At 50.2% G+C, this 16,974-nt stretch overlaps 1 protein-coding gene across 1 annotated transcript in view; it reads left to right on the top strand.

Moving 5' to 3' along the window:
• Positions 1–16,974, top strand: part of CNGB1 (cyclic nucleotide gated channel subunit beta 1) — a 63,793-nt gene that overhangs the window by 39,722 nt on the left and 7,097 nt on the right. The window contains exons 25-30 of the mRNA XM_059153146.1: positions 4,438–4,579; positions 5,297–5,456; positions 7,620–7,717; positions 7,817–7,900; positions 10,684–10,802; positions 11,058–11,204. Of these exons, the coding sequence (XP_059009129.1) occupies positions 4,438–4,579; positions 5,297–5,456; positions 7,620–7,717; positions 7,817–7,900; positions 10,684–10,802; positions 11,058–11,204 (750 nt within the window). The remainder of the gene's footprint in view (positions 1–4,437; positions 4,580–5,296; positions 5,457–7,619; positions 7,718–7,816; positions 7,901–10,683; positions 10,803–11,057; positions 11,205–16,974) is intronic.

Here is a 16,974-nt window from a genome sequence, read left to right on the forward strand (position 1 = left end):
TGCACACAGTAACTCACTTAGTCCTTCTAGTCATCACTCGAGATGGGCACTATTATGAGCTATCTTACAGAGGGGGTAGCAGATGGGAAGTCACTTTCCAAGGTCACATAGTTAGCTCATAATTTCCAGAGCTGGGATTTGAACCTGGGGCAGCGTGGTTGCATTCTCAGCCAGTGTACCATCTGCCTGGTGCTGGAGAGGCATGGGCGTGGGACCATCAATTCCAAAAAGTCATGTTTGATTTTGGCCTTGGTAGGTGGAAAGAAGGGGCAGAGAAACTCTGGGGGAGGGAGCAGCTGGAAGAGAGGTGCAGAGTTGCAAAATGGTGTCCTTGTCAAGGCTCTGGGAGCTATCTTGTGTGGTGGCGGGGACTAACCAATCCAGTGGCCACTGGCCACAGGGCACAACCAAGTCCTCAAAAGTCACTATGACTGAGATGGGAAATACACACAGGTTCAGAAGACATGAAGAAACATGTCAACTGCCTTGTTGCTCACGCCTAAAATATTGGTTACATGTTGAAATGATATTAACGTTGATATTTTGGGTCACTAAAAAACATTATCGAAATTAATTTCACCTGTTCCTTTTGCTTTTGCAAAAATGTGACAACTGGAAGATTTTCAGTTACATAGGTGGGTCACATCGTATTTTTACAGGATAGCGTGGTTCTAGGTGATGGGGTGTCAGTTTGGTTTTTTTTTTTTTTTTGCTGTTCTTTGTTTCATATCTAGTTCTAGGTGATGGGGAGCCAGTGTGGGGTTCTTTTGTGCTGTTCTTTGTTTCATATGTATTTATCTTGATTATTGAAGAAGGATCAGGAACATTCCTCACTACATTTCTTTCTTCTAAGATGCAGTTCCTTCTAGGACACATTATTGAGTCAATGTAGCTTTTTGGAAAAAAAGAGAAATATTACAGTAAATGGACACGCAGTTTGTAAGATCCATCCCAACTTTAGAAATGTGAAAATGTGGCAAAGTATGTCACCCACAGAGATATTGAATAACAGAATATTGTGCATAGTTGTCCATGATTAATTTTTTTTAAAACCACAATACTGATATACTCCCCATGGAGAGAGGCCCGTGTTTATTTAATCATGCCCTCGTCCCCGAGCACTGGAGGATCTCCAGTTCCTTAGTCTGACACGTGATGCTGCAGTGAACATCTTTGTATCTGAATCTTTGTCCTCTGGCCTGATTGTTTCCTCAGGATAAATTCCCAAAGGGGGATTGCTGAGAATAAGAACATTTTTAAGATTAAAAAAAAATTATCATTCTTATAATTAATACACTTTTTTCTTAGAGCAGTTCCAGATTTCCAGAAGAGTTGGTAGGAAAGTCCAGGGAGTTCCCGCGGGCTGCCATATTTTTCAGTGTCGGATGGATATGGAAGGATAGCCCGGCTCCTCTCTCCCCTCTTGCCTCCATACCTTGGAAGCAGGAAGATGACAGGACCCAGGGGGATCTCAGAAAGGTGACTCTGCTGGTGATGGCTGAGGAGAGGATGGACTCCAGGGACAGGGGTGAAGCCGAGGAACCAGTTAGAGACAAAGGTTTTGTGTGGTCTGGGGGAGGGAGAGCAGTGCGGGAAGGGAGGCCGAAGTACCTGGGTCCAGGTCAGGGGTGTGAGCCTGGAGAGGCAGGGCACAGGCTTAAGGGACAGGAGTCCAGGGAAGAACAGAAGATGTTCATTAAAACTCACTCTGTGTCAGGGTGCCTGAGTGGCTCAGTGGGTTAAAGCCTCTGCCTTCGGCTCAGGTCATCCCAGGGTCCTGGGATCGAGCCCCACATCGGGCTCTCTGCTCAGTGGGGAGCCTGCTTCCCCCCACTCTCTCTGCCTGCCTCTCTGCTTACTTGTGATCTCTATCTGTCAAATAAATAAATAAAATTAAAAACAAAAAAACAAAAAAAACTCACTCTGTGACCTTGGCCAAGGCTCTTCCCCTTTCTGGGACTCAATTTCCCTTCTCCAGCCTGAGCATAGTAGTACATTCAGATTTCTTGTGAGGAATGATAAACTCATGTGTGTAACGTGTCCGGGTCATGCCTGATGAGCTATGATCATTCTTTAACCCATTTTTAAAAATATTTTATTTATTTATTTGAAGACAGAGATCACAAGTAGGCAGAGAGGCAGGCAGAGGGATAGGGGGATGGGGGGAAGCAGGCTCCCTGCTGAGCAGAGAGCCCGATGTGGGGCTCGATCCCAGGACCCTGGGATCATGACCCGAGCCGAAGGCAGAGGCTTTAACCCACTGAGTCACCCAGGTGCCCCAGCTATGATCATTCTTATGGGGAAACCAGCATACCGGGAGAGGGGCTGCTAAACCAGAATTCAGAGTTGTACGGGGGTCCCACCACCACCCTCCTGGAAACTGGAGCTTAATTTTGAGGACATGCGGGCTTCCCTAAGGAGAAGGTGGCTAGCTTTCCTTAGATCCTCAAAGGGGTTTTTGCCCCAGAGGGCTGAGAACCCAAGTCCCAGGACTGGGCCTGGCACCCCCATCATGGGCAGGCCTGGGGTGGAAGGGGAAGCAGGGAAGGGAGGACAGGGGAGAGCTGTCAGGGACTTCCTTCTGCCAACATTGGAAGGCGCACGCTGTCTTGGCAGTCCTACTCTTCTCCAGATGAAATCCGACAGGGGAGCCCCAGTATCTGCAAAAAAGCACAAAGAGTGAAGGATCCCTCCTGAAGTCCAATATCACGGGTAATAATCATTTTCAAAATAGTGACCATTTGTTGAGAGTCTGCTCTGGCCCAGAGGCTTGAGCACCCAAGTTCTCACCTATCTGCCTGGCTTGGAGCGAGCAGGGGTCCCCACAGACCCAGTAGCATTGAAGACAAGAAGACTTCAGGGAGGCCCCTAAGACCTGCCCTGCCAACAGAAGATTCCTTAGTCAGAAAGAGTTTGGGGGGTGGTCCAGGAGCACCCGCTAAGCTCAGTCCCTGCTTACGGCTGCTTTGCACGCCCTCTGGTGGCCAGGGACAGTATGACGGGGGCTTCATGGGGGAGCCGCATGTTGTCCGGAAATTTCTATGCACCAGGTGGTGAATGAGGTGCAGGTTGGTGCAGCCCCCAGCCCAGGCCTCCCAGCTAGTGGTCAGAGGCAGAGCCCCCCCTCCAACATAACTCGCCAACAAGCTCTGGGCTTCCCCCTCCCAGTATTCTTTGCACGATTTCTTGCCTGTCTGCACTAGATTGTAAGCTTCTTGAGGACACTGGTGAGTCTGTTGTTCCCTAACCGCAGGCATGTGGCAGGTACCAGTGACAGAGAAGGCTGAGAGCCTGTCATGTCCCAGGCATCTTTTTCTACCTCATTTTGTCCTCACGATCACTCTGTGGTGCTACTGCCATGTCCACTGTAGGAGAAAGAAGTCGAAGCTTGCTGAGATTAGTAATTTGTCCTCATTAGGCGGCTAGGAAGTGGCAGAGCTGGGTTTGAGCCCAGGCAGTCCCGTCCAGAGCCCATGTTCTAACTATGACTCTGCAGTACTAGCTGGTGAACGGAGCCCGGGGGAGGACCCGCTTGGGGTCATCCCTAGACTGGGTGATTTGCCAGTGGATGATGATCTTGATTTTGGAGCTGAGCAGGGACCTCAAAAATGTGGGTATATCAGGACACTGGGGTCAGGGCAGGCTCTGGACACCACCTGTGTGCCCAGGTAGGAAGATAGGAAGGCACAGGAAAGCCAGCTGGGATTATCTTGTCCTTGAGCCCTGCTGACCTCACCCATTGCTGACCCCTGGGACGGCCAAGCCTGAAGGTGTGAACAGATGTATGAGGGACTCTTACTCCTCTGTGATAATGAGATAAGCTTAGGGCATCTCCCATGCCCATCCCTCCCTTCCCGGGTTCGTGCGCCCACGGAGAGGCGTTACCAACTGTGAATGACGGCTCACTGAGGCAGATGACAGCCTGAATTCTAATCCCAGCTCTGGACCTGGCCTGCTGGTGACCATGAATGTTTCCTTTGCCTTCTGGGTCCTCAGTTTCCCCATCTGGAAAAGAGATGGGCAGGGGAGAGGGTCAGAAAACGTGGTCCTTGAGATATCTTCCAAGTTAGACATTGCTTTCGGTTTCTGGGAACCAACATGCCAGGATGGCAAAGCGAAGGTAGTGGAAATTGAAATAATATCAAGGGAGTCCAGGCATCAGAAGTCAGAAGACCCTGGTCTACCCTGCTGCCAAGTCTTTCTAGCAGTCTCCTGGAGCCTCAGTTTCCCCATATGTAAACAGAGGAGATAGCACGCCTCTGTATCTGTGCATGTGCTCTGCACACCGCGTGCCCTGTGGCTGTTAGGCTCTTTTCCTCGTGCGTAGAAATAAAGGGTTTTCTTTTCTGCATACTGCACATCCATCGGAGCCAAGCCACCCAGACTCAGCAAAAGGGGGCCTTTGCTGACCAGGTCCCCTTCCTCTTCTCTCTCTAGTTACATTCGCTGTTACTACTGGGCTGTGAAGACCCTCATCACCATTGGTGGGCTGCCTGACCCCAAAACGCTCTTTGAAATCGTCTTCCAGGGCCTGAACTATTTCACGGGTGTCTTCGCTTTCTCTGTGATGATCGGACAGGTAGCTGGCTTGCCACCCGCCTGCCTGCAGGGCCCCTCTCCCTCCCACTGCTGTCAGAAATGTCACCAGCTGTGGTCATTTCTTTTGGACTAAGTCCAGGAGAGACCGCAGGACTGGACTCAGGAGCCTAGAGCTCTGGGACCTGCAGGGTGAAGGGGACGGGGTGGAGGTCTAGGTCCCATTCTTCTCTACGCTGGCTTCCGCTGGAAAGGTCGGTCCCTTTGGGATATCTTTGGAGAGCTAGGCTGCAAGGCTTTCTGCAAAGGCTGGGGATTTGGGTTGCTCCCCTGGAGAGAAACCCCTGGGGGTGTCTAATGTGCAGGGGTGCATCTCCTATTCTAATCATTGCCTGAAGCCACAGTCCCATGGCCTCAGAATCTAGTCCTGTCACAAGGAGTAGTACACCAGGTTCACATTTCCTCCAGTGAGGTCGAAGTGGCCTCTGGCACCGAGGGGCCAGGTCAGACCACAATTAGCCTGGCCCAGCGAGGCATTTCCTCGTAGCAGGTGCTGTTCTCGGCAGCCTCACCCCGCCCTTCCCATGTCCACACTGGAAGCAGAATTTCTCCCGTTGGCAGCCTCCTCTGTGTGCTGACATGGGTCCCCTCTCTCCTGGGCCCCTTCCTCATGCACCCCCAGTCCGAGTAGATACACAGGCTCACAACTCATGGTCCCAAAGCCCCACTCTGCCCCTTGACGCTTCCTCCTTGCGCCTAGATGAGAGACGTGGTGGGGGCCGCCACCGCCGGGCAGACCTACTACCGCAGCTGCATGGACAGCACTGTGAAGTACATGAACTTCTACAAGATCCCCAGGTCCGTGCAGAACAGGGTCAAGACCTGGTACGAGTACACCTGGCAGTCCCAAGGCATGCTGGGTAAGACAGGTGCCCCAGCTACCACCAGCTATCCCCTGCCCCCTCCTCCCTGACCACCCCCCTCCTCCTACCAGCTATCCTCTGGTCCTGCCTCTAACCCGTGTCCCTGAGGTCCTGAGCACTGGTGCCTCTTGGCTGTGGCCCCAACATATTCAAGTGAAGGGGGACCCAGGGAAGCCCATGAGGTGCCCCAAGCTGGGCCATCAGGAGACCCCTGAAGACTTGAGGGCCTTGTCTTCTGGATGTCCTGCTTGCCCTCCCTTCTCTTCCCCTGCCTTGAAATGCATCCCTCTCAGAGATGGAAGTACAGCTGAAATCAGGACAGAAGGAAGATCCCCTCTCTTCTCTTTCCATAGACACACATACACACACACATATATATTTAAAGATTTCATTTACTTATTTTTTTAAAGATTTTATTTATTTATTTGTCAGAGAGAGAGGGAGAGAGAGCGAGCACAGGCAGACAGAATGGCAGGCAGAGGCAGAGGCAGAGGGAGAAGCAGGCTTCCCGCCGAGCAAGGAGCCCGATGCGGGACTCGATCCCAGGACACCGGGATCGTGACCTGAGCCGAAGGCAGCCGCTTAACCAACTGAGCCACCCAGGCATCCCTTATTTACTTATTTGAGAGTGAGAGAGAGATCGATCATGAGCAGGGAGGAAGGGTAGAGGAGAAGCAGACACCCCACTGAGCAGGGAGCCCAATGTGGGACTCGATCTCAGGACCCTGGGATCATGACCTGAGCTGAAGACAGACACTTAACCGACTGAGCCACCCATGTACCCCTACACATACACTTTTTGTAAGCTCGATGTTATGCTTTGCTTCTGAAATTCTTCAGCTGCAGCAATGCATATAACTCCCTACTGTTTCTCCTTTTTTGGCAATGATGGGGTGTACTCAGTAATTCCTGGGAAGTGGGGGAATCTGACCTGTGCACTGTTTTCAGGTGTAGTACCGTTTTCCTGAGTTGGAAATGGAACGCTTAATGAAATGTGAATATGCTACTTCTGTGTTAATTAAGTCACAATTTTTTTCCCCCCAGTCTCTCTCTCTCTCTCTTTTTATCTTTGGGAACTAGTAATTTTGTTTTCAGAGCTTAGACATCATTCTGGAAGCTACTGATGAGCTGGTGGGCCACTGGCACTATGTCTTAGGGTCCCTCAACACACTCAGCTTATTCAAGGGCCCCCTGCTTCCATGGGCTTTCCTCTGGCCTCGAAGAAGCCACACTTGAGCTCCAAGGTCTCCTGAGCCGAGGGTGGACAGTGAGCGGTCGAGGCAGTGTTAGTGTCCCTGGCTGGTGTGCTCACTCTGTACAAGGCATGGTTCCCTCCATCGCGTCATTCCATTCCAGGGACAGCCCTGTGACATCTAAATCATTGCCCCCTTCTCCAGGGGCACATATGAAGGACCAGAGCAGGTTTCCAGCTGCCCAGGTCATGCAGATCTGCACTTGAACCCATGAATGATTGTGGTGCAGTGGGGCATCAGGATTAGGTCAAGTTAGTTCATTTCCCGTCCCTAGTACAGGCATTCATTCCAGTGTGCCAGGCTCTCTGCTAGGCACTCAGCCCTCATCATGGGCAAAGCAGACTGGGACAGGCCCTGGAGCCCCATGGCCTCAGGTGTGAGACGGACTCCATTCTCCAGCCCCCCCCACAGCCCCTTCCTGGCGGTTTCTGTTACAGTTTCTGTAAACTGGGCACGGTGGTAGCGGGCACCTGTTGGGTTGTTGGGAGGATTTAATACAACCATCTTTGTAAAGCACTTTGTAAAAACTGTGTTCAATTTACTCTAGCTCTTGCTAACGTCCTCAGAGCATGAGAAGCGCAGACTAGCAGGAGTAAACCGTTGCAATAGGGGTGTGGTCAGCACGTCCACACAGAGACTGCTGAACCTAATAGCTGGTGTGAGGATCTTGAGGGAAGGCTTCCTGGAGGAGGTGATATTTAGTAAGGGGTTCTAAAGAAGCAGTAGAAGTTAACTAAGGAAGTACAGGGTGGTGTTCCCTGAAGAGGGAAAAAAGCCCAGAGAGGGACTCTTCCAATACAGTGTGGCTCTGGGTGGCAGAGGAATGGTGTGGCCCGCTGTGTGCATGTGTGGGGGCGGGGGGGAGAGTGGGATGTGCCTCTGATTGTTGCCAGCATCTTCTTTGCAGACGAGTCAGAACTGATGGTGCAGCTTCCAGACAAGATGCGTTTGGACCTTGCCATTGACGTGAACTATAACATCGTCAGCAAAGTGGCTCTCTTCCAGGTAGTGCCCACCCAGCATCCCTGTCCCCGGGATTCTGGGGAGCCCTAAGACCCTACCCTCCTCTAAACGGGCATTCTTTCCCCCTCCTCTTGGGGACAGGGCTGTGACCGGCAGCTGATCTTTGACATGCTGAAGAGGCTCCGTTCTGTTGTCTACCTGCCCAACGACTACGTGTGCAAGAAGGTGAGTGGCCCCAGACGGCTGCAAGGCCAGCTGAGGTTTGCAGCGCACCCGCCGGCCCTGAGCTGGGCTGAAGGGGGTGCCTCTGGAGGCCAGGAGGGTCGGCAAGCCCAGGGAGAGCTGCGCCCAGGCCTCCCGGCTTATTCGGCCCCAAGGAGCCTTTGTCTGGCCCCAGGCGGGCACTGAGCTCCAGTGCGCCTCAGACCTTGTTCTCTTGGCACAGGACCAGGGGAGCCAGGACGAGGAACCCCACTTTCCAGAAAAGGAAAGTGAGGAGCCTCACGAGAGGTAGGGCCCTGACTGTGCCGATGGAACAGCTTCCAGGGTCTTGGTCTTCCTATCAGGAAAACGGAGTGGAGGGGGGCTTGGGTTAGGTCACAGGCTGCAAACCGAGGGCCTTCTCATAGGAGCAGCCTATACAGTGTTTTGTGGTTTTTTAGGTGTTCTTTTTTTCCTAATCTTAAAAACAAAACCCAATGTTGACTTTGTCTCCAACCTTTACAAATTTGAAGGTTTCACATAAAAATCCAGATGTCTAGCTAAAAACAGAGCCCCATTTTCCCAAATAGCAAGAGTCACCTGGGTGGAGAAGGGGTTGCCCCCAATGAGGATGGCACCCTCCCTCCCGATGCCACAGGCCCCACCTTTCCCTGCTGCCCCATACCAGGCTCTCTTCACTCCTTCATCCGCCCATCTGATCCTGGAAAATATTTGCACTTGAACCTAGGGATACCCAGCGTCAAGGCCCTTTCTGCTCCCATTCCCCACTCAAGGTGAGACCAGTGCCCTCTGGGCAGTGAGTGGTTAGGACGAAAGGGCACGAACTTGGAATTCAGTCCCCTTGTTAGAGGCCTGTAAAGGCTGGGTGTGTGTACAGAGGTGAAAATAATGCCCATGCAACCCCTGTGCGACTCAGAAAACTTCAGCCCAAGAAGGCCCCCATCTCCAAGTTGTATGCTGTATAGCAGTGAAGTTTCTGGAAGCAGAGAGCCTGGAGAAATGGGGAAATAGTGCTACAGATGGTTGAAAACTTAAAGCTGCAGCCCTAGAGGCCAAGATGGGATTGAGAAAAATAGAGCGATTTGTCTGACACAGGCTCCTTCCTAGCTGTGCCTCCTTGGGGCAAGTGGCTTACCCTCTCTGAGTCTCTTCTTATGGGTGAAGTAGGGATGTTGCTGGTATTCCCTCCTGGGGTGGGGGTGGGGGTTGTAATGGTTGAATCAGCTGTACCTACAGAGCTAGGTGCCATTGCTGCTGTAGCTGTCTTTGGGGGTAATGTAGAACTTGCTGGCAAATGAGGAAGGCTGAACGAGGTGGAGGGGGTTGGCAGAGGGACCTTGAAGTGAACACTTGATAAGCAAGTGTGAATGGTGCCCCCTGCTGTCCAGTTTTGCTATGTGATGATCTCGCTGAGTCATCCCTGGGACACCATGCACCCCACCCCCACCCCCGCCGCCCACCCCAGGGCTGAGGGGGAGCTCTGTAGACCCTTCAGCCCTGTGTCAAATTGGACACAGAAACAGGGACATGAAGCTTTCTTCCTGTTTGTTAAGGCTCCCATGCCTGTTCACACACATTGTTCAATGAATCCAAAGTGTCATCAATTGACCTATCCTTGCTGTCTCTCCTCTTAAACATGTCAGGTGTGATGGACAGGGAGAGGGGCGTTGTGAGGGCATAAGGATTAGAAGGTGCATGGCAGACTGGGTATTTTTTTTCTTTCCTTTTTTTTTTTTTTTAAATTTTAAGAGATTTTATTTATTTGAGATAGAAAGAGCGAGAGAGCATGAGCAGGGGGCAGAGGGAAAGGGAGAAGCATACTCCTTGCTGAGCAGGGAGTGCGATGTGTAGCCCCATCCCAGGACCCTGGGATTGAGACCTGAGCTGAAGGCAGACGCTTAACCAACTGAGCCACCCAGGCTGTCCTCTCCCTGTGTAACTTTACATCGTCATCTCGGTATGCCTATCTTTGTGTCCAAATATCCCCTTAAGAGGGACACCAGTCACATTGGATTAGGGGCCCACTCACCTCCAGTATGACCTCATCTCAACTTAACGAATGAAATCTACAATGACCCTATCTCCAAAGAAGGTCGCATTCTGAGCATCTGGGGGTGAGGACTTCAACATATGGATTTGGGAGGGACACCATTCAACCCACAGCACCCATGAGGTCTGAAAGCAGACTGGGCCCCAATCCCCACTTTCCCAGGCCCTAGCTTTGCAACCTCGGGCAAAGGGTTCCTACCCCAGAGCTGTGGAGGACTAAGCAGGCCCAGCACTTAGAGCAATGCCTCGCTCAGAAAAATGTTGCACGAGAGCTGGACTTCGTGACTGATATCGTTATCACTGCTGTTTCACCTAGCAAATGCTTACGGAGCTCCTAAGGTGACACGTCCTAGGCACGGGTATCAACGTATTGTATGAACCACAGCTAATTTTTTCCATGTCTCCGGCCCTCCATTGGCGTGTATAATTGGGAATTTGTAGAATACCATTACACTCGCACCTTCTCGCTAACCTAGCACTTTCCTCTCCATCACACCACTAACTCCCCCACAGAATCTCATCAGGCAGGCCAGGGGTGGCCACTCTTCCCAATCCACAGATGGGGAGACTGAGGCCCCAGAGAGGAAGTGAGTGGCCTTGCTTCACACCATGTCAGTGGTGAGCTGGACGCCACCCCAGGTTCCTCTGCTCTGTGCCAGCGGCCTCCGGGCCCAGCCCTGCCAGTCTTCTGGTCACTTCTGATGATGGCAGAGGGGTTCAGCACTTCTCTGTTTCAGGGGGAGATTGGTCGAGAGATGTACATCATCCAGGCGGGACAGGTGCAGGTCCTGGGTGGCCCTGATGGGAAGGCCGTGCTGGTGACACTGAAGGCTGGATCTGTGTTTGGAGAAATAAGGTCAGGGGGGAAGCTGGGGTAAGATGGGCAGCCCTGGGCAAGCTGTGGTGGTGGTAGCCAAGGGGGAAACCTCTTCCTCAGGGACCCTTTGGCAGGTCTGAGGAAGCCGTGCATGGATGCTGACATATTGGGGTGGGCCCCAGCTCTTGGGTGTGTGGGGCCACCCTGTGCTCTGGGCAATGGGAGGAAAGGGACATTTTAGCAGGATCTCAACCCCAGCCTGCCAGGTCTCACCTCCTCCCTTCTCTACCCCAGCTTGCTGGCTGTTGGGGGCGGGAATCGGCGCACGGCCAATGTGGTCGCCCACGGGTTTACCAACCTCTTCATTCTGGACAAGAAGGACCTGAATGAAATTTTGGTGCATTACCCTGAGTCTCAGAAGTTACTCCGGAAGAAAGCCAGGTACATTTTTTTATTTAAAAAAAAAAATCCACATATATGTCAGTGCACATTTCTTGAGGACTAAACCTTTATCTTACCTACCATAGTACCTTATCCCAATCAGGAAATTCAGAATTGAAATGATGCTACTACCCCATCCCCAATCCATCTTCAGATTTGGCCAATTGTCCCAATCATGCCTTTTATGGCCTTTTCTGTCTTCTTTTCTGTTCCTGGATCCAGTGTGGGTTTCCCCAGTTTCATCACATAGCCTCATATCTTCAGTCTCCTTGGATCTGAGATGGTCCCTCAGCCTTTTTCCGTCTTTGGTGACTTGGACTTCTTTGAAGAGGACAGGCCTATTACTTTGCGGGATGTCCCTTCACTTAGGGTTAGCTGATGTTCTGATATTTTCTCATGATTATCTTCAGGTTTTGCATGGGGGAAGGAATGTCTGAGAAGTGATGTTGTGGGGCACCTGGTGGGTTCCCTTGGTAGGGCATGCAACTCTTGATCTCAAGGTTGTGAGTTCAAGCCCCACGTTGGGCATGGAGCCTACTTAAAAACAACAACAACAAAAAAAGTGATGTTGCATTCTTCTTAGTGCGGCGTATCGAGAGGCACCAGCTGCTGGTTTCTCCCAGTATTGATGATTTTCCCTTTGATCACTTGGTAAGGTTTCTGCACTCTAGAGTTAACGTTTTTCTCTTTGTAATTAATAAGTATTTAGTGGGGAGTCAGTCTGAAGCTATCTAGACCTCCTGTTTCCCATCAAGTAAGCCTTCATTCGCTATATTCAGCATCCACTGAGAGCTCCTTGCTAAATCAGCGATTGCTATCATGGTTGCAGAATGGTGATATTTCTGATTCCGTCATGCCTTCCACGTTTATTAGGAGCCTTCTACTGTGAGGAAGAGCTTCCTCTTCTTTCCCATTTCTTCATTTATTCATTTATCTATATCAACGTAGATTTGTTTTGTTCTGTAAATATCCTGTTACAATCACTGTTTTGGTGCTCAGATTGTTCCAGATTTGGCCAGGAGGTCCCTCTTCAGCCTGGCCCTTGTGACTCCTTGTTATGTCTCCAAAATATTTCAGCTCTTCCTTGCTTACAAGCACAGTGAGATGTTCCAGGCTCATCTTGTGACTTTCTCTGCCACATCCCTGGAAATGGCCATTTCTCCAAGGAGCCTTGATTCCTTGCACGTGGGAATGGTTTTTAGAAACCACCATCTGTGTTCTATGTGTGCTCATGGCTTCTAGGCTCCCAAGTGGACAGAGCTGGGAAACACGCCCACATGCCCACCAGTATATATACAATTGCAAATCTACATATACACATGCATCTAAGTTTGTGTATATATCAACATGCATTTGTCCGTCTGTATCTCTCTCTGTATCCATCTAACAATTTTGGTCCAACACCACAGAGTCTTTCTAATCTTCTCCTTTTCCATATTTTGTAAATTCCTTCCCCATCACTGAGAAATTTGACTCTCTTTACCCTTAACACGTTCACTCATTTATTCAGTCCTATAATACAGACAAAGAAATTTCAGAATTGCTATCCCAGAGCCCTGGGGAGATGGGGAAGCCATCCCAGCAGAATTTAATATTTGGGGCTGTTTTCTTGTCGTTAGCCTAAGTACCTATGAGTTAAGTGTTATGTTCAGAGTTATTTGGATTCGTTTTCTTTTGCCTCCCTTAAGGACAGTTGTTCATTTGAAATCTACCCAGGCTCATGTGTTTCGGTTTGCACTCTCTTCTTTTAGGATTCCTCCTGCCCCGATCCTTGTTGATTTATTTTTGTTTTGAATATGTCAAGCATTAGCAGGGTACCACAAGTCACAATGCAACAAAATGGTGTGCCTGGAGAAGTCCCAGCTCCCCCGACTTGTTGTGCCCAGCCCTGTAGGAGCCCAATCTCATTAGTTTCTGCTGCTTCCTTAGTGTGCTTCCTTTTGCAAAAATAGGCAGATGGGGGAATATTTAATTTTCCCCTTCTTACACAAAATGTAGCATACTATAGATTTTCTTTTAAACTTTGCTTTTTTTCACATGACAACCGATCCTGGAAAACATTCTCTCTCAGTCCATAGACCCATCAGTTTCCTCATTCCTCTGACAGTTGCAGAGCATTCCTATGAATGGGAAGTTAGAGTTCCAATATTTTGCAATTATAAACAGCATCACAGTGAATAACCTTGTGCCTCTGTATTTTGTACTATTGAAGACTGGGTAACTTTTTATTATTTATTTATTTTTTAAAAATATTTTATTTATTTATTTGACAGACAGAGATCACAAATAGGCATAGAGGCAAGCAGAGAGAGAGAGAGAGGAGGAAGCAGGCTCCCCGTGGAACAGAGAGTCCGATACAGGGCTTGATCTCAGGACCCTGAGATCATGACCTGAGCCAAAGGCAGAGGTTTAGCCCACTGAGCCACCAAGGTGCCCCTAGAGTGGGTAACTTTTTAGGGAAGCGGGTTTTTGCTTTCAGATCCTTAAGATCAGGCTTTAAGCTGAGTGACAGAGGTAACATGGGTGTGCTAGAAAAATCTACAACAGGCTTGGGAAGGTGATGGGGCTCATGTCCTATCCATGTGAGGTACTGGCCATGTGGCCTTGGAAAAGTTGCTTAACCTCTCTGGTCTCAGTTTTCTGCAATTCTGTAAAATAAGGGTATGTTAACCGCTTACTTTGTTTTTGGGAAAATTAAATTAAATAGCGTGTGTGCAAATGTCTCCACCAGGGTACCTGACATGTGGGAGAGCTCAGTGAACGTTCATAATAATAATTGTTCCTCTTTATCCATTAAATTCTCTCCGTAATTTTCCCATTGGATGAAGCCTTTTATTTATTTTTTAAAGATTATTTATTTATTTATTTGATAGACAGCGATCACAAGTAGGTAGAGAGAGAGAGAGAGAACGGAAGAAGCAGGCTCCCCGCCGAGCAGAGAGCCCAATGCGGGGCCAGATCCCAGGACCTTGGGATCATGACCCGAGCCGAAGGCAGAGGCTTTAACCCACTGAGCCACCCAGGCACCCCTGGATGAAGCCTTTTAAATTTACATATCTCGTTTTTCCTCCATTGCCTTTTACCCCATATTCCTATTTTCTATCTCATGCTATGAAATGACACAAAAAATAAACTACACAGAGGGAGGTCATGATAAAGGGCACAACCTTACCAACATCCACTCATAGCTCATAATCATTTACTGAGCACATAGTTCTGGGCCCTGGGGACACAGCAGGGACCAAATAAAGTTGCCTTTCTAGTAGGGGAGGCCGACCATAGCGAAATGAATGATTCTGTGATGTGTCAGCTATGAGGAAACAGAAAGCCACACCAAGGGGACAGTGGTGAGGAAGGGATTTCCTTGAGATAGGTTGCTCAGGAAAAGCCATTCTGAGGAAGTGGAATCTCAGTGGAGACCAGCACAGAATGGAAGAGTGAGCGGGACTGCTTGCAGGGAAGAGCATTCCAGCCAGAGGGAACAGCCGCTGGAAAGGCCCTGCAGAGGAGCAGCCTCGGTGTGTGTGGGCAGACCAGCCAGAAAATAAGCATAGCTTGGTGCGGGCTGGGAGCAGTCAAGGGGATGAGAGTGGGTAGGTCTTGGAGGTGAAGCCCTGCAATGGCTTTGGGTCTTGGTCTGAGGGAGATGGCAGCCTTGTAGGGTTTTACACAGCCTGGTGGCTTGATGTGACTTAGGTTTTCACAGGACCCCTTTGGCAAGCCCAGGTAAGAGGATGCCATGTCGAGGTTAGAGCATAATATACACAGGATGCTGGGGGTGGGGGTCCCCTGAGGAAGGAAGCTGCCCCATAACTCAATTTACCAGTTTGCTCTTAAGGAAGCTATGGGGCCCTTCCAAAGGCTGGTCTGTCCGACCTTCTCCCACCAAATCTGCCCACTTCCCCTGACTCTCCCCGAGGAGCAGGGAAGCACAGTCAACCCTCATTACTCAACGTATTTGCGATTCTGTATCTGCAATTCACCTACTCACTGAAATGTGTTCGGAACCCCCAAATCAGCGCTCATGGGCAGCCCCAGTCATTCGCGGATGTGTGTAGAGAGACCAGTGAGAGATTAGAGTTGTCCTAAGTGCACGTTTCCAGCAGAAGCTGACCAAGGGGACGCTCTGCTTTATTGTTTCAACCCAGAAGCGTCTGAACACTGGTCAACAAGTCTTTCCATGGGCCGTTCAGCACCGCAGTGTCCATAGTTCTGTGACTGTCATTGGCGATGTGGCCCTGAAGTGTGGTGCTGAGGTGCGTTCCTTATGGCAGGGAGGCTGGGATGTCCCGGATGGAGAAGGCACGCGGGTTAGATAAGCTTTGCTCAGGCATGGCTCACAGAGCTGTGGGGCATGAGTTCGATGTTAACGAAACTGCAGGTTCAATCAGATGTCATTAAACAGGAACACAAACAAGTATTGATCAGTTGCCGAAGTGTTGTCGTGAGAGGCTCACCAGAAACCCAACGTTGTATTTCCATTGGAAGCGATGGTTTCGGTGTTCAGTAATGCAGCATTTGTAGGGACTCCACCGAACGACCTCAAATACTGAGAATTCTACCGTTTCTGTCTGAGAGTGTGCACTGTCCCCACGGCCCCCGCCTGCCCTTCCTCCCGCTGCAAGAGGAGCAAGACTGTGAAAGCCAGGTTTGCAGCTGCCGCCCACTTCTTTGGCTAGGGTAGGTGAGGGCTTGGCCAGTCAGCTAGGACCCCGCAGGGGCTGCTGACCCGTGTGCGGAGAGCCTGCCGCCCTGCCCTGCGCTGGAGAAGGTGCAGAGAGAGGAGGAGCCATCCGGTCCTGCCGCACAGAGGCCCTGGGACCAGCTCTGTGGCCTGATTCATCAGAGAGCCGGGCTCCCTGGATAGGCAGGCTTCAGGACAGAGGCAAGGGGTGGTGAGAAAGCTCTGCCCATCAAAAAAAAAAAAGACGCGGTCTGAGAACCCCAGGGCCTTGGATGTCTGAGCTGGTGAGAGCCATGTGTGGGATTCTGTCTCAGCTCCCTACTCTATAGATGGGGGACCTGGGGCTCTAGAGGAGGGGAGGGTTCAGCTCTCTGGCTTGGCTGCTCCAAGAGATGGGGCAAAAAGCTTTCATGCATGCCACTTTCTCCAGGGGTGAATGTGCGATCCTGCTTATAGGAAAACACGTCATCTAAAAGTGAGGAGAAATTTTCCTGACTCTGGAAATGTCCCAGAAGCCAGAGCAATGTTTCAAAAGAGAGACGGCCATTAGCCCTCAGCAAAGGTCCCACAGAGAGTTCTTTTGTGTCATCTCTGAACCACGCTGAGCCTTCCCACAGACGGTCGTGCTGTGAATTATGGACTGAATAACACAGGTGACGGTGCCAGGCATGAAGAGGCCTCGGATGAATTCTCTGAATTCTCGTGTTTGTGTTCTCCTGGGGGAGCCCCAGCCAGAAAACGCCAGTCTTGGCCAATTAATATCAATATGCACAATTTAAATCCATTGCCTCTGATTAGATAAGCAGCCAGCAACGGCCTCATTTTTAAACAAACAAGTTTGCTGGAGCCCTGATGAATGAATTTGCCAATTAGGAGTCTAGGCCTGCTAGATTGCAGACGAAATCCATTTGTTCTTGAGCCAAATCGTGCATCATGTAACATGAACAATTCCCTATCAAAGGCTGGGGCTCTCTGTTCCATGGAAGAGTCTATCCTTGTTTACAGAGCAGGGTGGCATACTGCCTTTAGATCTGAGGTTGTTTTTTGTTTTTTTAAGATTTCATTCATTTATGTGACAGAGGGAGA

This window comes from Mustela lutreola, chromosome 16, assembly GCF_030435805.1.
Source record: "Mustela lutreola isolate mMusLut2 chromosome 16, mMusLut2.pri, whole genome shotgun sequence".
Taxonomy (NCBI): Eukaryota; Metazoa; Chordata; class Mammalia; order Carnivora; family Mustelidae; genus Mustela; species Mustela lutreola.